This window comes from Tyto alba, unplaced genomic scaffold (genome assembly GCF_018691265.1).
Source record: "Tyto alba isolate M040663 unplaced genomic scaffold, T.alba_DEE_v4.0 Super-Scaffold_18, whole genome shotgun sequence".
Taxonomy (NCBI): domain Eukaryota; kingdom Metazoa; phylum Chordata; class Aves; order Strigiformes; family Tytonidae; genus Tyto; species Tyto alba.
In genome coordinates this window covers 12,926,937-12,951,737 of record NW_024881280.1, presented here as the reverse complement: position 1 = coordinate 12,951,737, position 24,801 = coordinate 12,926,937, and the positions used below count along the sequence as shown (strand labels likewise).

Below are 24,801 nucleotides of genomic sequence, written 5' to 3'. Positions count from 1 at the left end.
CTTTGTGTAGCAATTTGTTTTATTATAACCAATGGTTTTTAATTGTACCTCCCATAATGAAGAGCTGACTTAATACTCTGTGCTAATCTTGTTATGACTTTAAAAAGGTAAGTACTTTCTCTAACCATTCCTAACAGTCATGGTAAAATGTTAAAGGGTTTTTCAATTTTCTTTTTTTCTTTATTTTTCACATGAATTTTTCACTTGTAGCATGAACTTTTCTTTGTGTCTTTTTCTATTTTTCTTGTAAAAAAAATTTTTGGTGGACTGATTTTTATTCGCAGCAAAACATATCATATAGATTTAAATAAGTAAATTTAGTACAGTTATTGATCACATTTTTCAGACCAGTCATGATTGATAGAGAGAAACTGTCAGCAGGACTCTTTATTTTACCATTCCCTTCATTTATTTTTGATCACTTTATTTCACATTCTATTTACTACTTCAGCCTGTGGGAGAAAGCTTTCTCTGCATTCCAGCATGATGAAATTATATCTTAAAGAGCATAAAATCTAGCTTGCTTAAAAAACAGAGTAATGTGAATTGAATGCTTTGGGTTTGGTTACATTCTGCCTGAACTACGCAGGGGAATGATCCTGGCTGGTAGCCCACTGTATCTTCTGCCAAGGTACATTGTGCGCCAAGAGACTGTAGAATGGACAAACAATAAATCTGTACTTTCCCCGTGAAAGAAGAGACAGCTATAGGAGGTTATTTCTGTAACTACCTGTGAATGAGAAGAATTATATTAAATAATACTACTAATCACTCGCCCTGGTCAGTCATGGTACTATATGCAATGTAATATGGATTCTTTACTTAGCAGTAGCTGTGAAAAGAATACAGATTCTTTGTAAATGTCACAAATAATGAAGTAGTAAAACATACAAACAGTGAATATGATAAAAGGCACTTAAAGCACATGACCCTATTTATACAAAGCTCCATTGCTGCTAAAACTGTATGTGTTAGAAAACTGGTGGGTTTCATTAAAAATCATATTTTACTGCAGTTTTGTTTAAAAATAAAATGTAGGATATCAATGTGCAATTCATATATTCATATTAAACAAACAGAAGTATTATGTAATAACTAATTTTTATGTCAGTTATGTTAAAACATGATTTGTATTCTGCAGCTGTGAGCATAGGTTGGGAAACAATCAAGCCTAGCTGATCAAGCCTTTTATTTTATTATCATGGATTCCTCTTCCACAGCTGCTTTTAAAATTTGTGGGAAGCAAATTATTTCTCATACTGCATATGTTGCCCATCAGGTGAGTGATAACATGGAAACTGTAGGCTGGGTGTAAGAAATTCAAAAGTAAATTTAAAGTCCTCTGTGTGCACAGAATTAAAAAAATGACCTGTAAGAGGCTGCCTGTGAAGTCAGCTGTCTTTTGTTACCATTGTCATTTGGACACTGTAAGAGCAAAACTTTGTCAGCACGTTTTTTATATTAGAAGATTTGATCTGCAAATCTCAGCTGCTCTGTTCATTGTAAATCTCTTGTTTTTGTCCATACACTAGCTCCACTATAGGTTGGAAGGGCTTAAAGATGAACTGAGGAGGAATAGAGGCTACAACTCGAGAGTAACTATTACTGCTCAAAGGAGCTGTTTTCCATTCGCAAACATTGCTTTGCGCTATGGGTTTGGGCTCCTTCTGTTCCTCCACTTTGTTGAAGACTCTCTCTTGACTTCCATTTTACTTCTTTAGCACTGTCTTTGTCTGCTAACATTTTTCCTCCTTCTCTAGTAGCTTTTATCTGTGTCCTTTGGATCACATATTTTACTTAGTTTGTTTTAGTAGATCGTTTCAAATGTTTGTTTTGTATTTTTATTTTTTTGCCTTTTTCTTTAGGACTATGTTATCTCACTGAGTTTCATTCCACAGTTTGCTGAATCGCTTGGTTATTTTGCAGCAGGCTCATTCCTCGTTTTCTCTTTTCATACGGTTTTCAGTGAGAAATAAGAGAGCCTCTTCCATTTTAAACAGTAGTCTTATACACATAGGCCCATGTCTCCTTTTGCACACACCATCTTCTGCCTTGCCACATCCAACCTGCTTTTCTCTCTCTCTCTCTCTCTCTCTCTCTCTCTCTTAATCTGTGCCTCTCTCTCTTTTGTGCTTTCTTTCCTACCATTATACCATCTTTTTGGTCCAGATTTGTCCTTTGATAAATTATAGGTAAATACTTACTTATTGCAAAGAGAGTTCATGTCTTGCCTTTGAAATCTGGTAAAACAACTCTGGGCCAAATTTGGGCATCATTAATATTTTGTTTGCAGTTTTCTTGTATAGTATTTTTGGTGGGAAGGAGGGAGGGTTGGGTTTTTTTCTGTTTATTTTTTTTAAACAACAGTTTTTTTCAGGGAAGGACACCATAACCCACTCTAAGTTGCAACATTACTTTCCATAAGTTATTCCATTACAATAAGTAGACTGTGTTGCACTGTAGAATCCAATTTTTTTATGTGATAATACATTTGGGGCAAGCTGCTGTGGAACAGAAGAAAGAGGTTTAGAAGTTGGGGCACAGTTGGTTTCAGGTCTAAATGGTTGTTCCTTTCTGAAGACAGTTTTTTGGGGGTTGAGTGTGTGCCATTCTTCATCAATTATTAGATCATACATATTCACTTTCTAGGCAATTTTTCTGTAACTACAGATTTTAATTTTAGTCCAAAAAATAATCTGAATTTACTTTTTCAGCAGAGGCAAATACTCTGCAGGGAACTTACACCTTCAGTGTCATCTGTGCTATTCCACTTCTTTCACCATGTGTACGTGGTTTTACTTTATTAGTCCTGTTGCTGAAATTTTGCAATACATTTGTCAATAAAATTAAAAAATAGAAAGATTCAGTTCATATTGTCTCAGAGGTTTGTCTTTCTGTGAAGTTTACTTTAGCTGGGGTTTTGTCCACACAAAAAGCTTTTTATTCAAGTGTTGCCAGTTCAGTCAGCTGACCTACCAGAAGATAGACTGCTGTTCAAATTAGTTCATCTAAAAACATGTAGCTTCAGTGTTGCTATACAATGTGCTATCTTTCCAAACCTGAGAAGATTAACAAGAGCTGATGCTTCAGTATAGATAAAGTTTTAAACTATGTTGTGTTTACCAGACTGATACTCTTCAAAAAACAATTCGTTTTTTAAATCTGCATGGTAGACAGATGGAACACTAAGTACCCAATGCTACTGGAATATTAGACCGATGTGAATCCTCCAATTTCCGTGGAGTCAGACTAATGCATCTGGAATAGCACAGTGGCAGCTAAGCATATAGGAAGAGGATTTGTTGAGAAACCAGTTGTCATTCTCACACAGTTACTTTTTAAAGTAGAATTGCACCGTAAAATTCATACTGAACATAACATTTCTTTTAACCAAACAGAAACAACTGGGTAAATTTATCTGGCTCCAGCCAGAAGCTGTTTATACATTGTGAGTTACGTATACAATTGCGAAGAAGTCTTATTAAGTATCTTCAGAATCAACGCAATCTAAATTGAGTATTTTAAACTCTTTCTGTGATACCTGAAGATACCAATAACAGAATTTAAAGCAGGTCATGATAATATAGTTATGTTAGTGTTTTGTCTAATCATAAAACAGGACCTAGATTCAGAGTTACTGTAATTACAATGGTTTAAGAAAGTGTGGATTTTCTGTTTAAAACTGGAGTTTAACACATAATTTTAACCACTGTGTTCTTTGATCTTACGCTATTACTGTCCTTAGGCCATCTTGTTTATATGGGGAGGGGGAATCAAATTGCTTGAATCAGATTCTGACCATCAGCTACTACCCTTCTGCTTAAATATATTTATCTCATGTAGAGTATGTAAGAATGTTGCTGAAAATATGTATAGCCTCTGTCTTAGATCCCAGGAGCTTGCCCATTATATCTCTGTATTTTGCATTCTTGTTAACTTCTGTAGCTCATAGTCTCTGTGCTCTCTCTGCAGGTCCAGTCTAGGTGCAGCAGCAAGGAGAACATCCTCAGAGCAAGTAAGTACCGAAACTTCATAGTTCTATTTAGAAACTAAGGCTGGTTGAAGACAGCAAATGATAGTCAGATGAGAAGAGAAGGATATGCTTGGGACAAAAGTGGGTTTCCAGTATAATTTAATAATGTAAGACAATGAAATTCAGTCCAAAGAGAAAATAAGAGTGCAAATAGCTCATAGTGTTCATGTATTAATGGATAGTTGCCTTGTAATTTTTCCTTCCAAGTTGTTATTCTAATTACATGGTCTGTGTTGTTCATGGTGATCTACTGTAAATGATCACGTGTGTGCAAGTTTTAAAGGCAAAAAGAATCAACATTCAAAAGCAAAGAAAATTAAAATTCTCCAGTTGAATATATATGATTTTTATTTTCATATTGAACATGAAATTGAATGTTGAATTACATAAAACCAAAACAAAAAAAATGCACAGGTTAAGAATTCATATTTGATCCAGGTGATGAGAGAGAAGGTTGTAAGGAATTTTCTACCTTGTGTAACCAATTGACTTAGCTGCTTCAAAGCTAGAGGATTATTTTGTCATACAAAATGCTGCTCAATGTAAGTAGTTATTTTTACAGCTGTCTGACATTTGACATTAGTGAAAGGTAACTTGGGAAGGTCTGAGGAATTGTATAATGTTGTAATTAAAAAGTTCCACTTAGTAATTTTAGAATTTAAAAACTCATTATCTCTTTGTCTCCAGGTCTGTTTAAATGTATGATACCTCTAAAAGAAGAGTTAGCATTTGTTTGTAGGAAGAAACAGGGAAAGAGAAGGGTTAGTAGTTACACATGTGTCTTTCTACCCTTATTCATTAAGGTTATTCATGCTAGTGTTAAATCCAAAGTGCTCTGGTTTTGAGTATGTATTTTCTTGGATTCTCTTGCAGAAATAGTGGGTGTTACTTTTGGTGTTGAAACAAAGTTGTCAGAGATTAGGGGGTTTTATCTATTTTCAGGAAAACTGTGTTGAAAAATGCAGTTCTCAGTAGATTTTAACAGAACCTTTGACTTAAGCAAATGATATGTGTTAGACGCAGAGTTCTGAATCTGAAGGTAGTACTCTGGGAACCATTCAGAACATTCAAAGCCTCTGAATTTATTAATATTTTAAGTGCTAAAGAGGAGAAATGTTAGTTTCTGAAGTAGCTAACAGTGAGGTTTAGGTAGCAGTAAAAGATTAAAGCACCTAGTAGCTGTAGCATAAAGATTGATTGCTGACACACAGTTCCCCCAGCTTTCACTGCTGTGACATATTTTTTCTATCATCTTCCTGCATTTTTTCCAACTTTTAAGAAAGTAGTTTCTTAATTTATACAGTAAGGAAAAAGTTTTTAACATATACTGCATGGAATCTGCTGGACCTGCAGGAGTTATGGTGCTGCTAAGCAGAGTTTCTTTCTCTATGCAGGCAAAGGTATGGGAAGTTTGACTGTGTCTCGCAAATGCTTTTCTTTCCTTTTCCTAATTTTTATGAGGTTGCTAACGAAATACAGGCATAATGATGGAAAAGCTTGCTAGGGACATCCCTGTTGTTAAATCCAGAAATGCACTTTTTCCACTAGCTACACTTCTATTTTACAATAGTTTGATTTGGATCATTTTTCCCTAGTTTGCTTATGAGAAAGTCATGTTCAAGAGTGTGAAATCTTTATATAGTTAAAATGTATCTCATCAGCTGTTTCTCTGTTCCTCAGTATGCCAACTGCTATGTTAAGGAAAGGAATTAAGTCAGTTAGAAATTATTCGTGCTTGACAAATTTGCAGTGCCTGCTTTTATCATCATGTTATCTTCTAAATACATCCAAAGAGATTGTTCAGATAATTCCTTCCAGAGTCTTTTTTGGAACTGGAACTAGGTGAACAGTTTTATTCCTTTTTTATTTCTCCCTCTTAAAGGTAGATACTGTATTAACATTAAAAAATAAACTAATGAACAACCTCCCACATAAAGAGGCATGCATGTGTCAGTGCTGAAGAAAAGTATTGCATATACAGATCGATTAAGCAACCTTCACTTCTGAAGGAAAAACTTGGATTGCATGATTGGTTTGCTATTTTTGTAGTTATTTTTTATTAGAAGACTACACTTAAAGCAATAATCTTTTTTTCCAGAATGTGAGGGCACGTGCAGCAACAAATGGTATATTTAGGTAGCTACTGCAAAACAAAACCATGTCATTAAAAATTAATTTCTATTATTTGTTAATGCGATCTTATTATAATTTACGTTGCTTTAGGAATACCATTACATTTTGCATATAAAGCATCATCTACTTTGGCTCTCATAAATACCTTCTTGTTCTAGGCAAATCCATTCATGTTATTTCTACAAATGCAATTTTCTTAATCTGTTGGTTTGTATGTGTTACTTTTGTTTATGTACTCCTGCAATAGTTCCCTCTCTTCAGTTGTTTATCTTCACTTTCAAAATCCTTCAGAGCTTCTTGTCCTCTTGTTTACTCTTTCAGTAAGTATCAAGAAATCAAACATGCTGCTGGCTTCATTTTCAAACCACTTTTGTCATATTTTCTCCCAACCTGTCCCTCATACTTGGGAAAAGTAAGCTTCTATTAATCTATCCTGCTACCTTTACTCAAATTATACATTTAAACATCACTTTGCTACAATGACTACAAAGTCTTGACAATGGGTAGGATGCCCACTAGCTGGAAACACTGCTGTCCTGACTGTGGTGATTTCATTGTGCTTCCCTCTATCCTCCTTTCAATCCTTTTGACTCCCATCTCACTCTTGGATTGCAAACTCACTGGGACAGTGTCCATTTTCATGTTTTATTTCTGCACTGCACATAGCATAGGTATGTGTTTGCAGAGAACAGAGTGAGGAGTAAATCATCCTGAGTTCATAGTCCATAGAACTGAGTTAGCCTCAGATTATCATCCTCAGTGTAAAATACTGCATCATCTTGAAAGGTTTCTGTTTCTGATTAACTGACCCTTTTATGCTCATCAAGACTTCTGGTATGTTTTCCATGACAATTAAAGATGTAGCCTTTTGGAAACTTTTAAACTGTAAATTACATTTTGTTTTAAATCTCTCTTTTGATTCTAGCCAAATACAGTGCCTTCCCAAATCTGGCATAAATGCTCAATAGTGATAACTAACTAATTTAATTTACCCTAAAGTGCCAGATTCTTTTCAGTAGAGTGGTTTAAATGAACATCACTGTGCACATCTACACATTGTAGCATACATAAACTTGGTGCTCTCTTGTTGCAGGTCACAGTGCTGTTGACATTACCAAGGTAGCAAGAAGACACCGCATGTCTCCTTTCCCATTGACATCTATGGACAAGGCCTTCATCACAGTTCTGGAGATGACCCCAGTGCTTGGAACAGAAATCATAAATTACAGAGGTATTTTAAGTTGGATTCTTTGTGAGGATTAAGGTGGTTATTTCCTTCCTTTACAACCTTCTTAAGCACTTGCTCTTTTATTAATGTTGTGAGGTATCAAAGACAATAACTTCTCCAGGAGAAACTGCTTCAGGAAATGCCAACAATGGGAGCAGAAGTGTGCTTTCAAAGTCAGGAGAATGTTGATTGATCTCAGTGCTGCTCCCTGAAAGAATCTGTAATGGAATTCTCATTAAATACATAGATTAATTTTCTTCTGATCTGTGTTATATGCAACAAAGCTAAAACATAGAAACCACCGTTTGCCTCAGTAGTTGATTTAACACTGGACTTCTGTAGATGCCAAGCAGCTCCAAGCTGTACTGTGATCATTCACTCTGTCCTCTTGCTGTGGAAGATTCTCACTAAACCCTCTTTCTAATCTGAGATTAATGATCAAATCAAAGTGATTACTAATTCCAGGTTATTTTTTGCCATGCCTGTATCTTTAACAGTTCGTCTCAATCTGTTTTTCCAAATCCTGCTTGGCCTACTAGTCATTCCAGAATTTGCCCTCTCTTCTCATAAATGCAAAATAATTCCCATTCTATTCTTCTACCACATATGATCCTTTTCTGATGCTAGCTTGCATTTAATGTTTGATTTATTGAAACTTGATAATCAAGGGTAACTGTTATTGATTTCCACAATGAGGTTGTCTTAAAAGGCACCAAACAGCAAGCAAAATGTCAGACCTTGTGACTGTGTCTATGCTTGTAAATAAACGGGGGTAGATGAAGCCATTTTCTGGCCTTAAAAGGAATTAGTGTGGCATCTCTCATGTTCATTCACCTAAACTGTCCTCCTTCCTGAAGCAGCACGTTCATAATGCCTATTAGGTGTCTTCTTTGCTTCTGCTATCCCTTATAACACACCTGGGCATTATCTGGGAGAGTGTTCTTAGCACAGAACAAAACCATGACAGGAAGCATGCTGACAGTAATCCTGAAGTAGGTAGGGAAGAGGAAACCTCCTCCAGAGATTCCTCCAAGTTTTTCAAAGGTAAGGTGGTGAGTGAAGAGATAGTGGAACCTCAGGCCTCAAGAGGCATAATGTTTAGGACATCGGTGGACTCCAGATAGCAAAGAGGTACAAATGGTTTCTGAATGGGATATTGTCTTCTGACTTGAAATTTCAGAGTCTTTATGCTCTTCACCAAATCTTTGTGCTGCCACAAACCTTTGAGATGCCTTCATACTGACATACTGATTTAGCAGACAGTACGTAGAATCCCACCTGTGTGTTCAGTTACTCCAAGTGGAGATCATCTTCCCCATGCCTTAGAAGCAGGAAGCAGATCTCTGAGAAGATGCTGCATATCCTGCATTCAGAGTAGCACCAATACTGGATCTACAAAGAAAATGCATATTGCACCCAGCACTCTCATAATGGTGTGCAGATTAGAAGAAGGCATTAAGGCATAAATGCATGAGCATAGCTATTAGATCTTTGTGGACAGCTGTCGGGTAAATGTCTTTGAAGACAACATGATGAGCCACAGTGTTAGTTACATTTAGTCCAAATAAATGCTGTGTGTATGACACTGAACTCCTGAAATAAAGGATAAAAGTATCGCATGTACCTCTCTAAAATATAAGCACAGCACATGTTTATTTTGCTATATAAGCTACAGTTAAAGTACTGTAGCATTATTATTCTTTTTAACCTAAAAATAGTTGTGATTTTTTAAACCTCTAGTGCATAACTAAGTGAAATTCCTGAACTTGGGTTGTATTGATTATAGATAAAAACAAGTATTAATGAGCTGTTACTTTCCCTTTTTCTGTCCTTGATTCTATAAATATTTATTTCTTGTCCTTTTATCTTTATTTCCATTTTTTCTCCATCTCTCTATCTTTTACATTTCTGGGTGAAAACTTCCATAATGTTTCACAACACTTCTGTGTTGCTGCTGTTGTGATATATTCTTGGTTTAATATTTGCATAATTGTACCAACAATGAAAATATTAACAGACATATTCCTTCATATTTTTGTGCTGTAGTGCAAAATTGTATCCTGCAATTCACTTTCCAACAAGTATACACTTATTTTAGCACTGTAAGATTTCCTAATACATAGTATGAAATTTCAGAATTGAGCCTTTAGGAGACATCCTAAAGGACGCATCTGTGTCTGTGATACTGGAAATTCAAGTCTCTTAATCTACAGATACAAATCTCAAATTGAGATCTCATTTTCAGAAGTTCTTAAGTGATCACCATAGTGTTAAACAGACAAATATATAGGATTTATTTGTATAGGCATATATACATATATGTGTGTGTGTGCATGCATGTGCACACATATATGTTTGCTAAAAAATGTTGCTTTTGAAGAATACAATGAATAAGGAACCAGTTTTTCATTTAGTTATGGATTCATTTATTTTTCAGTTAATATACCTGTAAATTCAGGAGATAATAAAAATGTGGTCCTGGAGGTCTGAATCCTATCTAACTGTATTCAGAAAAGGACTCCTGTTCTATGTTTGCTTTCTTTGTGGTTTTGTGTCTTGAATTAACACTAAGCTCCTGAAAATTCTATTTCAGGAGCACAATTTCTCAGTAAGGAAAGTGAAATGTGTGAAGTTCTAGGACTGCAATTTCTTTCATTAACAAATTACCTAATTAATTCTAACATGATTTATTTGCATTACCAAACATGTTATATAGTAATCACCCTTATAAATAAAGCTGCTGAATGTTACTCTGTACAATTAGCCAGTACAGTCCTGCCTTGATTAAGTCTTGACTTAAGTCAAGGCATGCTGTAATCTCTCAAATCTATTCTCTCCTAACATAACATGGGGGATGAGTAAAGTTATCTTTTGAAACATGACTTGCACATTGGTAAGCATATTGTTCAGAGCCTGTATATATCATTTAGCCTCTTCCGTATTAAAAAAAAAAAAAAAAATGGACAGTCTTAAAATATTTTACAGGTGCCATAAACCAAAGGCATCTGAAGCATATTTCCCACCTGCCATCATCAATATCTGGTACAAAGCCTCCAGTTAGCCTTTTATTCCAGCTAAGTGCCTTTACCCGAACATTGCTCTGTGGGTATGAAAGGTTAAGTTTTTTAGACAGCATGATAATGATTATTCTTCTGAAACTAAGAAGAGGCAGAAGTTTAATTGATACTAAAAGTACAGAGTACAGGCAATCCACACTTTATGGGCTTAAGCCTCAAAATGGAACAGATTTTTTGATCTAGCACAAGAGCCCTGTAACTTCTGTGGAGCTTGGACATTTTTTTCCACTGCTTATTCATTCTAAGCTAGCTGATTGCTTTGACAGCATTGCCTTTTCACATCACACTGAAGTGCTACCAGGGCAATATTTACAAAATGGGATCAAGTCCATCACCTCTAGTACAATACCTGTCTCACTACTTTATCCCAGTACCAATACCCTGAGAAATCTAAATTCTTCACAGAACTGTACCAGTTTCACCAGCTAAACTTTAGAAAATACACAAATTTGAAAAGTGAGTTTCATGTAATTCTCCATTTTGTGTTAGAATCAGAAAGCTGTGGACATCACAAGGGGCAGTTTGATGACATTAAAATATTTCAGAACATCTTTTTGAATTACAATTAATCAAAATAAGGTCAAGCAGTCTATTTCTAAAATAATTGCTCAAATAAAGGAGAGTACAGGCGTACTTTAGATTGTCCTTTAGTTGCTGAATTGCTTCATTTTAAATGCCCAAGGCTTCAGCAAATAATTCTTACATTTTTTCTCCCCTTAATGAAATTCATTCCTGCTACTGGCTGGCCATTTATTCCCTTCAAATACTGCATGGCAGAATGCCAGGAACATATTGTTCAACTTTGCTCTAATTGGTGTGATTTTGCATGCAGACAAGAAGTAAAATGAAGACACAACATGCCTGCTAAAATTAGAAGCATCACTTTTGTATGAGATTTTGTGAATCTGTGAAGAGAGTGTGTCTTTACTAGGCCTTCAATAGCTGCCTTTTCTATGCTGTAATTTAAATGTCTGTGTCTGCATTTTTTTTTGCAAGTGTACAAGCTTTCCTGAGCTTTCGAGTAACTTCTATATTGTGTATCATAGACAGTGATATGCAGTGATGCACAGACGTATTAACAGCCATCACAAAAGTGCTTTTCTAGTTGCTTCAGCAGGTTTTATCAGCATTTTCATGGCAATAGCCATTTCAAAAATGCAACATAAGTATTCATCTCAAGCTGAAAGTTGCTACATACGGATGTGAGCACAATGTTACAGTTATAATTAATTGTTAACTAAATCACTTTGTGTTAATAAGTAAAATATAATCTCCATTATAATACCACTTCACTGGAGCTGGACATTTCCAAATCAAATCAGTGCACTTAACAAAAGCTATCCATTTAGTGTGCAATGTTACATCTTCTGCCTTCCCAGCAAATCCAGAACCACAGCAATTTCCCTGTCTGTAAAAGAAGAAACACACTTTATGTATGTGTCCCTTTCTTAGCATGTCTGAATGACCATAATCTGTAAAATACATATCCATGCAAATTCTGCTGGCAAAAGTATTCATGTATCCTCTCATTCCTTCATACTTTCAGCGGGATACTGCCTTCCTGTGCCACAATGCACTCCTAAGAGCAATGGCCTCTATTATGAGATGGGCTTCCCTTAGATATTATATATACATACACACATATATAGAATGTATATATACATACATATGTGTATATATATGTATGTGTATATATACATATATAGGTATATTTGTTCTTAGACATACTGGAGTCAAGCCAAGCTCAGTAGTTCTGACCCACATGCCCCTTCCTAGTCCATCTAATCACACATGTAATAAATCTTTCTCACTCTCCCACTGTATGAAGGGACAAGATACATATTCCTCATATTAAAAAAAAAGCTGTTGCTGGCACCATAAGAGCAAACAAGCAGTGCATGCTTGACTGAAGGTGAAGTAATTCATATCAGTCTCTACAGGGAGGCAGAGCCAAATTACAACTCATCAGTCATAGTTGCTAAGTGAAGGGAAAGAGTAAGTTTGAAACAGCTATTAAAATATTTAGAACTATAACAGCGTATATTTACATCCTGACACTTACGAGCACTCACTCTCTATTAAGCAGAAATGCTCTCAGCAATTAGGCAAAGCTAATCTATTGTAAAACTTCTTCGTTAATTTATGGGAACTTGTCCATCATTACTGTTTACATTGAGTCCTCTGGGCTCAATCCATCACCTCTCACCTTTTGCACAGAGGATTCACTTCTGAAATGTTATTTTAAAAGATTCTAAAAAAATAACAAAACAAAAAAAAAAAAAAAAAACACAAAACTGAAGTACAGAAAAGTATCTATCTTTAGGAGATTTCAGGAGAAAAACTTGTTCTGAAGAAACAAATACTTTGGTTTCTCTGTCTGATCCTATGTGAGAGCTGTTACCTCTGGGTTTGGATACTTGCCGTTCAGATCTACTGTCAACAATTTCACCATAACTGGGATCACAACAGTTGCTGAAGAAATCTTTCAACAGTACTTTCAGACTCCAGTCTTTTTTCATTTATGTAGAGGCAGCAATGAAAAACCTGAGAGATCTGTTCACATCACATACATATTATCCATCAGAGCACACCGCTGTTTACTTTTTTTTTCCCTTTCACTAGCTGTAATGACATGGAGCATGGTCTTTTTTCTAGATGGAATGGGCCGAGTCCTCGCTCAAGATGTATATGCAAAAGATAATCTACCACCGTTTCCAGCATCAGTAAAAGATGGCTACGCTGTCAGAGGTAAACACTCACTTCGTGGACATGCAATATAGTGTCTGTAAAACCACTTTATAACATGTTAGTTCACCTATTTTGGATCCAGCAATGGTTCTTTTGGATGAGATTCAGTTCAGATCATTGCTGTAGTCGCAGTTATGTAGAATGCAGGTGTCTTAAAGGAAGACCATAAACATGAATTCAGATCTTCTAAGTGGATCCATATGTGCACAAGCAAATGTACATCCATGTCTGCTCATAGACATACACCTGTAGAGCTAATGAGTTTCTTGGAGACACAAAGAATTAAGAGAGTAACAGAACATATGTTTCTGAATGACAGATTCTTCTTCTATTCCTCTGTTGTTGATGTAATCAGGAATTTCTTATATATCTGTTATTTTGTTGACCTGTCACAGATCCACCTTCCTATTTGTGAATTATTTTATGATTGCATTAGAGGATTTTCAAAAATAAAATACATATCAGAATGTACTCTTACAGAGGCACCTCAAAAGCAAATCTAATTTTGACTTTGAAAATATTGCAGTTGCTGTATATAAATAAAACAAGTAGTGTGACTTTATGGAGCAAGCAGTGAGTGGTTTCCCAGGAGACCTGAATCCATCCTCTGCTTTGCCATTAGATTCTGCATGATTTTGAGCAAGCTGTTTCTCTGCATTGGTTTTTCCATTTGTAAAGTAAGACTAGTGGTATTCACCTCAGGAATCTATGGAAAAAAAAATTAATATATATATGATTGAACATTCTAGCAGTGATTTCATTGTAATAGGGGTTGAATCATTGTAACACCATGTTGAAGTTTGGACACGACAGCCAACTTTGTTCTAGGGTCATTAAAATATCTTTGTTACTGGCAGCTGAAACAATGGAAAGTCACTGTCCATGAAATAGACTGTCTACAAACCCAGGCAATAGATGTAGTCCAATAGCTCCCCCACTGATTTTATATAAAAATAAAATTTCAGGTCTACAAGATCAATTTGACTGTAGCTGTCTGTCACCTATGTGTGTGAGAGAGGCAGACCAAAATGACCAGTAATAGCAACAAGGGAGTGCAGATGTAGCCAGAGAAATACAGGTAATATAACACTGAGAAAAGCTGACAGAGGAAGCTCTGAGTAGAATGCTGACTGACAAGGGCCTTGGGATCATGCAAATGCTGTCTTGCAGCCCAGTTGCTACAGTGAGCAGGATGGTAACACCATTTTCAACAGCTTCTGTCAGAACCAACACACCAGACCTTAATTTTGGTGGTGGATTCAAACAGAGTAAGAGTAGAGTACTTGAACGCGTACAGAGGAGGGGAGCAAAGCTGATGAAAGGGTTGGAAGGCATGTCCTGTAAGGAGCAGCTAAAGACTTCAGGCTTGACTAGTTTGGAGAAAAGGAGGCTGAGGAGTGACCTCATTGCTCTCTACAGCTTCCTGGGGAGAGGACGTGGAGGGGGAGGTGCTGAGCTCTTCTCCTGGGTATCCAGTGATAGGACACGTGGGAATGATGCAAAACTGCACCAGGGGAGGTTTAGACTGTATAATGGGAAGCATTTCTCTACTGAGAGGGTGGCCAAACACTGGAACAGGCTTCTTAGAGAGGTGTTCAACAGCCCAAACCTGTCAGTGTTAAAGGGGCATTTGGACAATGCCCTTCATAACATGCTTTAACTTTTGGTCAAAACTGCTGAAATGGTCAGGCAGTTGGACTAGATGATTGTTGTAGATCCCTTCCAACCCCTTCCAACTGAAATATTCTATTCTATTCTATTCTAATGCCATGCTATGCTATGATATGCTATTTCTTACTGTTCTTGTAGACCTGTTATCTCAGTATATGAGAAAAAAAGCTACTAGGCAGAAGTAATACTGACTGCATTACCAGATATTTTGTACAAAAAAAGAAAGGAACAGCTTTCAGTCACATAAACCTGTCTGCCTAAAATCTTGTCCACTTTTTTCAAGCTATATCGGTTGTACATCACCTATAAACTTTGTCTCCATATCATTATTAATGGGGGGAATAAAACCTAATTCAGTAGCATTTTTTCAGGTTTACAATAATTCAGCTATTAGGGAATTTTTTTCTCTTCTTTTGATGGATCATCCCAGTGCATTTTTTTTTCAGTGAAGGTCTGACAACTGTATTCAGTAGTATTATATGCATTATTCAAAGACAGATAGTTGAAGAGTCCTTTTCCCCTTTCTTATTTTAGAGTTTGATGTAACGCTCATAGATTAGGCTGTTTGATAGGCTTTTAAAGTTTAGTTAATCATGATTAAGTACTGTAAATCATGATCTGCAGTTAGAACTGATGTATAAGTACAAATGTGATAAATCATTGTACAGACTGAATGGGCATCCTTCCTGAAAGCAATTTTTCTCAATACAATAAGGTTATCTAGCTGTATATTGAGGGCTTTTGAGATAAAACAGATGGTATTAAGACAAAGGTTGTCACTAGTTAGACTTCATCTCTGGGAATCAACTTTTGACAGTTACAGATTCAAAATTAATGAAAAGACATATTTAAATGTGGTCATATGAACCCACTTTGTCTGAACACTCTTGACAGCATGCCTGCTGTGCTTAGACAGGCAGAGTTGCTTGTGCTCCATACATGCTTTATACCACGGTAGAGCCTATAATACCACTAATGCAACTTGCTGAAAGACCTCTGATGCAGGCAGAAGCTTAAACTTTGTTAGTAATGGTGCCTTTTTTGTCCCTGTAAAAATACAGATTTGGCTAAATTAGAAGTCCTGGAGAATTTCAGGTTGTTAAATCAACGATCTCTGACACTTAATTTTCAGAATGGCTTCAGTGCAATGTATAAAGTAACTAGTTCAGTACTACCTCGTACAATTACAAAAAGGAACAGAACCCAGACTTCTAATGTGCCAGTCCAAGCTGCATTATCTTAGCCCTACTGCTCTTCAGAAAAGGCAAAACCTGTATGGTCATCTACATAGTCTGTAACCACTGCACTTGTCAATGTTTTCCTCCAAAGGCAGAGATAGAATCTAGAAATGGCAACATTCCATTGTTGTCTAGAAAAAAGGTATGTAATGCACTTACAAGATATGTGATTCCCCTGTGTTAGTTTCACATGGAAAAAGATTTGGCTCACAGTGGACATTTTTATAAAAATGATCTCATGAACACTCTAAAATCTTTGTTATTAATGTAATTCCGCCTAATCTCCTTTTACTTGATCCCATATTGCCCATAAATTTCCAGTTAAAAGTACAGAAGAACCTGTCATTTTCAAAATAATAAACACAACTTAAAAGAACCTAAAATGTAAAATGTTTGCAAAACTTCTATAACATTTGCCATGCTGACACTGAAGAACTGAACCTTAGATCATTCTTCGGATCTTCTGTTCTTAATTTCTAATGCAATCGTTTGTTTTGGGTCAGCCTTTACCATTTGTATTGTCCATCTTAACAGCTGCTGATGGCCCAGGAGATCGATTCATCATAGGGGAATCCCAGGCTGGTGAGCAGGTGAGCACAATTTCTTTTCTCTTTTTTTTTTTTTTTTTTTAATGGATTTTTCTTTTGTAAGATATTGCTTTGTATTTTTATAAGCCTTACTAGTGCTGCAAGACTCAATATTTTTTGGAGGTGGCATGAAGTAGGACACCGCTGTACCTACCCTCCCGCTATGTCCCTTGGGACATGATTTCAGAAAGTAAGGTAGTACGGTTGCATAAGGAACTAATAAGGATATCCCAAAATACCTCAGAGCATTGTGCTGACATGTCCAATGGGAGTGCATACAGTAATGTTCTGCCCTAGTACTGTGTTAGAGGACACGAGGTTTCTAATAGCATTACAATTCATAAACAGAGAAAAGCATGATTTAAGCCCTACTTGCTGACAGATTTTTAAAGGGACATCAGCCCAATAACTGTTTCCACAAGGTGCCTGCATATTTCACACTGATACCTGCAAAACAGAGTGCAAGAATTTTCTGTGAAGCCTTTAAAGATACGTAATGATCAGAGCAACACTGAGGAAGCCTGGCAGTAGCCTGGTTTGTGGTATTGCTCTTTTATTTGTTTGTTAAATCAAAAGTGTTTGTGCACTTTAGCAGATACATTGATTGAGTTTAAGAGCAAGTCCGGGCAGCACCCATTCGTGACCTGGTGTGCTACATGAATATTCATTAAGAGAAGCAATTTGTGATTTGCTCTCAAATTCAAGAGTACATTTCATTAAATTCCTGCATGAATACTGGGGTAATGGGAAAAAAATTGGTTACGTTCAACCATTTTTATTATTCTGTCAATTCAATTATATCTGTTACCTTCTGTTCAGGAGAGCATGGGTTAATCCAAAATGTTTCTCCAACTATTTCAAGTCCCAGTTTATAATTCTGTATATTGTATGTGAAATGATGGAGAAAGGGAATAAGTGACAGGCAAAACAAAGGATTGATCAATTTTAGTGAGGATTTTACAGCGTGGCCATTTTGACTACTGAACAAAAAAGTCCAGGTAAACTAGATGTATTTCAAAAGTTGTTTCAGGTTTTAGAAGTATTACCGGTTTAATTCCATTTTATTTTTTAATGGAGTTGAACTGCTTCTAAATGTGTAACAAACATTTAATTTGGCTAATCATGATAGATACAGAGAACTGTGAAAATAATTTTTGCTGTAGTACCCATCCATCATCACGAATTATACTTTGGTATAATAGACATCTTCTCAATACTGATGTTCACATGAACTTAGATTAATGAATCTGTTATACAAAATGTAAGTTTACTTTAAATACTAAAAAAAGTAAACCAATGAATTCAGCAGTTTTTTCACCTGCCTTGGATTTTTAGCCCTTCTCTCTGCATTTTCAAGCACTTGTCCTGAATCTAAAAGACTGACAACTAGTTCTACAACCCTTTTCATGGTCACTATAAAATACCAAGAACGAGCAGAGCAACCTGCTGAATTATCACTCCTATCACTATTCACCTGTCATCAATGTTAGCATTTTGCTGGTTAAAATTACCACAGCACAACGGTGCTTAAAAACAGTACTGTTGAAGCTGGGTCTAATGGGGAGAACTGCCCACAGGTCTAAAGGTTTTCAGTGTCCAAATCAGTTCAGCAGGTTTGTACAAAGGATAAAAGTGCAAATGGGAGCTTGCTTCCCTCCTACAAATTCAGGAGCTCACAAATGTCTCTCTGCAGGGACAGTCTGTCCTCCCAGATTAATGGGAATGGGAAACCTCTCTGGCAAGGAACAAAAGTTGGGTGGGAGGAGGCATACAGAGAGAATAATTCTGGAAATACCAGTGGTGAGTTAGAAAAATGAAGCTGTTGACCTCTGAATAATTGGTCAAAGTTTTTTTTCTTGGGCCAACACATCTTCAGGTTCATCTCCTTCCCAAGAAATTATTTATAGCCTTGGAAGGCTCCTCAGTCTCATTTCACCCTTCAGTCACTCTCAGCAGCAACATTCTGCATTTCATGTTACAGACCAATTAACAGAATGATTCACAGCAGGGAGTTCAAAATAGGTTTAGATTTGGCTGCTCCTATAGGGAAAAGGGTTATGTAAATGCTATGTAGAAAGGAAGAAAATGGGACTGAGACATTGTTGGACATTTCTGTATCAATTTGTAAATTGTGTATTATTTTCTGATTTCCATTTTCCAATAGTTGTGTTTATGTTAACAACCATGTTTTACTTGGTATTGAAGAAAGCTTTCAGACACTGTCCTGCTTTGGGGAGGTTAGGGCACATTTAGAATACTAGTCACGAGCCACCCACATGGCCTCTGTGTGAAAAACAACCATGGGGAGCAATGATTTTCCTATAGACTTGCATAGCTGGAGCCTAGCATTTCCTGGAAGACTTTATAAAGCTGTTTGTAAGAGACACTGCAACAAAGCAGCTATAATATAGGATGGAAAACAGGCATTTTTCATGTTTCCATTAACTTGGGTCTTTTTACAGAAAGGAGCATGGGTCATTGTAAATCACATAGGAGAGATGTAATCATGTGCAAGAGAAAATGCCTGAAATGGGGGCTGTGCTCGATAGATTGTTTCTGGTTTTTGTTCAGTGACTAACATTAAATAGATTATCAGGGATGAAGGCAAAAGACAGAACCCAGTAGTGCCTTATTCCAGGTAAGCATGAGATCTCAAAGGCTTTTAAAACAGCTGCTGTGAAATTGTTGTACATTAATACATTTTCTGAGAAGGAATAATTTCCTTCCACAGAACATAGCCCTGGAGATTCACACACAAATCTGATTGTTGACTTCTGTTGGTAAAGTTAATCTGATCAAATTCCTAAAGGACAAAAAGGAAATTAAATGTATGAGCAACCAATTCTAAAAGCAATTGTTATTGTATCATAAATTTGTTTAAATGTTTTACATTATTACACCTCAAAAAATTAACTCCTCTAGTAATAAACTCCAAAAGCATGGATAGTTGCAGAGCGTTTTATCACTGTAGGCACTGACTTCTGGCAGTTCTAGAAATTTTGTATTCTTTGTAGTTCTTCAGGCCCAAAACCACATTTTGAATGGGGGAATTCTTTTATGTAAAACATTTTTCCTCTAAAAATTGTCACTAAAGACATCAGTGCTTTAGTAAGTCCAAAACAATATTACCTGTCTGTAATGTGCCTATAGACTGTATCTACAACAATATGCAAAAGAGCTCCCTTAATCCACGGAGTAAGATTTGCCTTTTGCAATATTTATTTTCATAAAAATCAACACACTAGACAAGATTATTTTCACTTTTAAGAATTTTCAGTATAAATGGCAGCATCTCAGCTATTCTGCCATAGCTCCTTGCATAGTCAATGATGAGAAATAAATGCCATTTTAAAAAATATATATATTTTTATGTTATCTGGTTTAGATACCTACTTTAGGATAACATGAATCTTGCCCTAAAAACACACTAACCATGACATATGGCAAGTGTGATCTTTTTTTTTTTATTTTATTTTAGCATTTTATTTATGTTCTTCTCAAAGGATGTTAGATTTCCGCTACCCCTAGAAAAGCGTCAGGATTCAATCAACTCCAGGCTCAGTGTTTCTTGGGATGCGTAGGTCACTGGTAGACCAGCTACAGGCCATTTCCAGCCTCTCCCTAGGGCTTCTGTCCTGATGAGCAGCCTTGGAAATACACAAATCTCAGAGTAATACTCACAATTCAGAAGTTGTGACAGTGCTGAAATGGAGTAGGAGAATGGGCAAGCCAAGCACAGCTTTGCGCAGCTGAAGCGTTGGCCCCCAGTCTGGAATTTGCAGATGTCTTAACAGCCTCCTGTTAAAAGTGGTGGAGTAAATGCCTGCGGGGCGGGAGCAGGCGGTGCCTGGGCAGTACTGCCTGCAGGTCTGGGGGTTGCTATCAAATACGTGCTAATCTCCGTCTGAGAAGTCCTGGACCTATTCCAGTGCCACATATGGAATTCAGAGTCCATCTGCACATGAATTATATGTGTGCACGTACAGAATACGTTGGTCTGGTCACAGCTGTGTGGATCTGTGTGTAGCACATGTTCACTGAGAACAGTAAAGCCTACATAAGCTCGGCTCACTGAAGTGCTGCGGGGAGCAAGCACTCATATTCCAGCAATGAAATCTCAGTCATAATACCAGCTTCTTCTAGTTGCATTTTTTTAGAAATATTTTTCTTTTAGTTATTTATTTCTTAAGTGGTTATGGTCAAATTACAATTTTAATCTGGATTTTGAAAAATGTGTATTAAAATAGACTGCCTGGTGAGAAATTTTATTAAAACCATGTAATTTGTTTTACCATGTTGTTCTGATATTTTTCTGTTCTTTGTATTGCTTGTGCTGAAACTTTGTAATGTACTGTGACTTTGCATAATTGTAAAATATTATAAATTTGGGGCTTTGCTAAATTGACCCTCACAAAGATAGATATTCTGTGTGAACTAGTATCGAGCTGTCTCTCAGTATAAGGAAATTTGCTTAAATATGAAGCAGCTGATTACATTACTTTACTTACAAGCTGCTGGTTTTCCATAAATAGCGTGCTGGCAAAACAAAAGAGAACAAAAACCTAACCAAACCAAAGCAAAATAATTTCAACCCAGAGGACCAGAGTACTCTGCGAAAATATTTATGTACAGAGAACTACTAGGGTTTTGCTCATGTAACTTTCTCGAAGGTCATCAGTTAACTGTTGTATTTCTGAGCCAACCAGAGCATCGGCCTATTGCTTCTTCTGAAAGTTATTATTGTGATGGAAATCTAAGGGGAAAAATATGAAGCCACCTAATATGTAACCGTATAAAAAAAAGACAGATCTGAAGCGATGACCTAATGAACTTCAAATACATTGGAGTTTATACATGTTGGTATCACCAGCAGTATATGAAGAGTCATGCCACAAATAAGAATTTTAGTCTTTCAGATGACATTCATAAAGTTCAAATGGTTTGAGATTTTTCTTTTCAAAATCAAATTAATTTTTGTTTGTTTATTTTTCAGCCAACTCAGACGGTGATGCCTGGTCAGGTAATGCGCGTTACAACTGGTGCTCCAATTCCATGTGGTGCTGATGCAGTGGTGCAAGTGGAAGATACAGAGCTCATCAGGGAATCAGATGATGTGAGTCACAAGTTAAAACTCATTTTTCTTTTGTGTGCAGTAGAAAATGGCTCGTGATACAGTCCTGTAAATATAAAAGATAGTCCTACAGAAAAACTCTTCTGTTAATCTCAGAAGTTTGAGGATTTTCACATCAGTTCCTAGTGGCAATTCTACTCACTTTTTCAGGCTGTTATAACAGAACCACAGACCTACCTGTCCTGACATTGATTTTTCATCACAGGTGTTGAATGCTGACACCAAAGTATTTGGGAGCATGATTTGAGTGAAAGGCAAATGCCTCCTAGAGATCCATAACTACGGTCCAATTTGAGTGCCTGGTGTATTCACATTTTAAAATACAAAGTGGCAATCAGACATTGTATTTCCTTCTTTTCTACAGAGCTCACATTTAGCAGTAGAGCAATCTTCTTTATATTTCAGGATCATCCTGAAACTCAGCAAAATGACTTCTTTAAAAGTTCTCATAAATTCACCAACTAAGAAGGGGAAAAGTTTTCTTAAAATAGATATTGATCCCAGAGTAATACGTTGAAATATTACAGTGCAGCATTACCACTGATGTAATTAAAGCTGAATATGATTTTCTGTGGGAAAGTGAACTGTCTTAAGTGTTGCAAAATCCACGGGATGCCTTTGATTATTTTGAACTATGCTACGAAGGTAGTTCCATATTACTAGAGCTGTTCTCATTTCAGCAAATGTGAATTCAGTGGATTTTGGAGAATATGTCTTGTGCACATACCTTAAAATAAACGCATGTTTAGAATGAGGTTTTTTATTATGTAACAGAGGAAGTAAGTGTCCCCCCTGTTTTTTTAAACCATAACTAAGTTTCTTCAATAGACCTCTGTCATCTTTTAAAATGAGAAAATTACTAAATTTAAGACTGCTGAAAACCAGGAAATGGATAAGGTGCATATTCCCCCAGAATATAATCTTAACGCTGCTTAATTTGAACAGATTTTCCAACATAACTATAAATCATATTACCATTCTACCTTACAGAAGCTGCAAAATACCACAGTAAAAATATGAGTACTGTAGTACTAATTCTGTAGGCACAGTTGTCTTAAAGTAAAATGTGTTTTTTGGTTAAGCACAGGAGTTGTCTATAGACAACTGTATCCAAAACAGTCCATCTTAGACTTCCTTTGTGTTCAGAAAATTCCATCTGAATCATTACCTTCACTTCCCCAGCTGTGATTTCAGGACACCATCATCATGTTTGCCATCACCTGACAGATTTTAAGGCAAAAAGATAAGTCTCTTATTGACACAACGTCCAAGTTCAGTTTTGGAATGAAGTGTGTGCATGGCTCTCTGCTCAGATCAGCCTTTGCTCCTCTGCTGCTGTTCTGACAAGCTGTTCCACTTTGCCACAGCTCTATGCTAGCATTGCAATTGCAGCTGGGCTGTAAGCAGTTGAATTCTAGTGTTCAAAGCAGATGAAGACAGCAAAAACTGAAACACAATCTCATGATCCTTTCCCATGCCTTATTACTGTAAATGCCTAGAATTTTGCATTTGATGAAGTCAGCAAGCTGTCTAGGCTGGCCTTCTTCCTAACAGAGAATATTGAGTCAGTCCTGCTTTGAGGCTACAGATGTGTGCGTGTAGATTATATCTTCCCATAAAATATACCGTTGCATTCACTACTTTTTAATTGTTCCATTAACCTCACTGAGCAAGTTTTCTGTGACCATTGCCCACCTCATCATGAGAGGGCTATCACATTGCAGAGGAACACACACGACAACCTGTTATCTTCTACTTCTTTGGATGACTGTCTGCCTGAATTCCACTTGTTCTGTGCATGTTCTCCTCTGCATGTGAGAACAAATTATTTGGCTATGTGCTTAAATTCTGAATTTTTTAGCAAGCAGTCAGCCACTTTCAGCTTCCTTTTCTGCCTGAATGTGTGAAGTAGAACCCTTCAGTTTCTACTTGTCCTTAAATATGCCAGTCTGCTAATCCAATACATAAATAATTAGTATAGTTTAATTAATATGTTAGTTTTCTCTTCTTTTTCATGCCTGGTTGGCTACATATTTCAAGAATATTCCTTTTTAGTGTTAAGAACTCCTTCAGAGCTGGGATTTAACTGAAATGAAGTCTGTAACATCTGAAAAATGTTCTTCTGAAAAGACAGAGAGTACTTTTAGAAGGAGCTCCTTGACCTCTGGTTATGGTAGCAGTACTTAAATATCATAGCAAGCATTCCACAAATGACTGTAGAAGTCACAGGCCTGAAGGGAATTGCATCTATCCAGCAGGAAGAATAATTCTCATCAGCTTGACAAATGCACAATCATTGAGAAAAGTCCTTGCAAAAACATGTCTACGCCCTTTACATTTTGGGGTTTTACATCACTTTGTAGGAAAAAAGAGGCAAATGTGATCAACCAAAACAAGAGTTAGATCCTGCATCAAGACCAAGCATCAGTATGTCAGTATGGATGCTAGCTGTTAACAACCATCGGAGTAAACCACTCAGACATAGTTCAAAATATACTAGTACACAGCAAGAAGAATGCTGCCTGATGCACACCAAATGAAAGGTGTTCTCAGCATAATGCCATACCTCCCTGCAAGCCCTACCTCTGGCCACCTTCAATTATCTTGTATTCCTAAAGCATTCTGGGACACCCATCAGTTCCATAAATGACAGTTTCCACACATCACCATGTTGTCCACCCACAGTCACACTTTCCACAGTGCTTTTCAAACCCGAGATTACTAAATCCCTCAAAAGCCTTTTTATTTTCTTGTTTCCCTTCATCCAGGAGTCCTAAACAGGACCTTTTCTGTTACTCAGATGTATCCTTGCCACTCCTCTTGATTGCCTAGAAACTTCATAGTTATTAAATGTTATCAAAGATATGGAAAATACTAATCTTTGTGACCGGACAACTATCCCCCAGAGTGTCATAAAAATAAAATAAATCTTAGACTAACTGTTCCCCAGACTTG

At 36.6% G+C, this 24,801-nt stretch overlaps 1 protein-coding gene across 25 annotated transcripts in view; it reads left to right on the top strand.

Annotated features, from left to right (window-relative positions):
• Positions 1–24,801, top strand: part of GPHN (gephyrin) — a 293,302-nt gene that overhangs the window by 236,551 nt on the left and 31,950 nt on the right. For 14 of the 25 annotated variants that reach the window (XM_042790904.1, XM_042790902.1, XM_042790900.1 and 11 more), the window contains 5 exons: positions 3,973–4,015; positions 7,260–7,397; positions 13,127–13,219; positions 16,663–16,718; positions 21,709–21,828. In XM_042790904.1, coding sequence (XP_042646838.1) covers positions 3,973–4,015; positions 7,260–7,397; positions 13,127–13,219; positions 16,663–16,718; positions 21,709–21,828 — 450 coding nt within the window. Of the gene's footprint in view, positions 1–1,532; positions 1,596–3,972; positions 4,016–7,259; positions 7,398–13,126; positions 13,220–16,662; positions 16,719–21,708; positions 21,829–24,801 lie in introns of all 25 variants that reach the window. The other 11 variants (XM_042790910.1, XM_042790897.1, XM_042790906.1 and 8 more) reach the window with 1 other exon arrangement.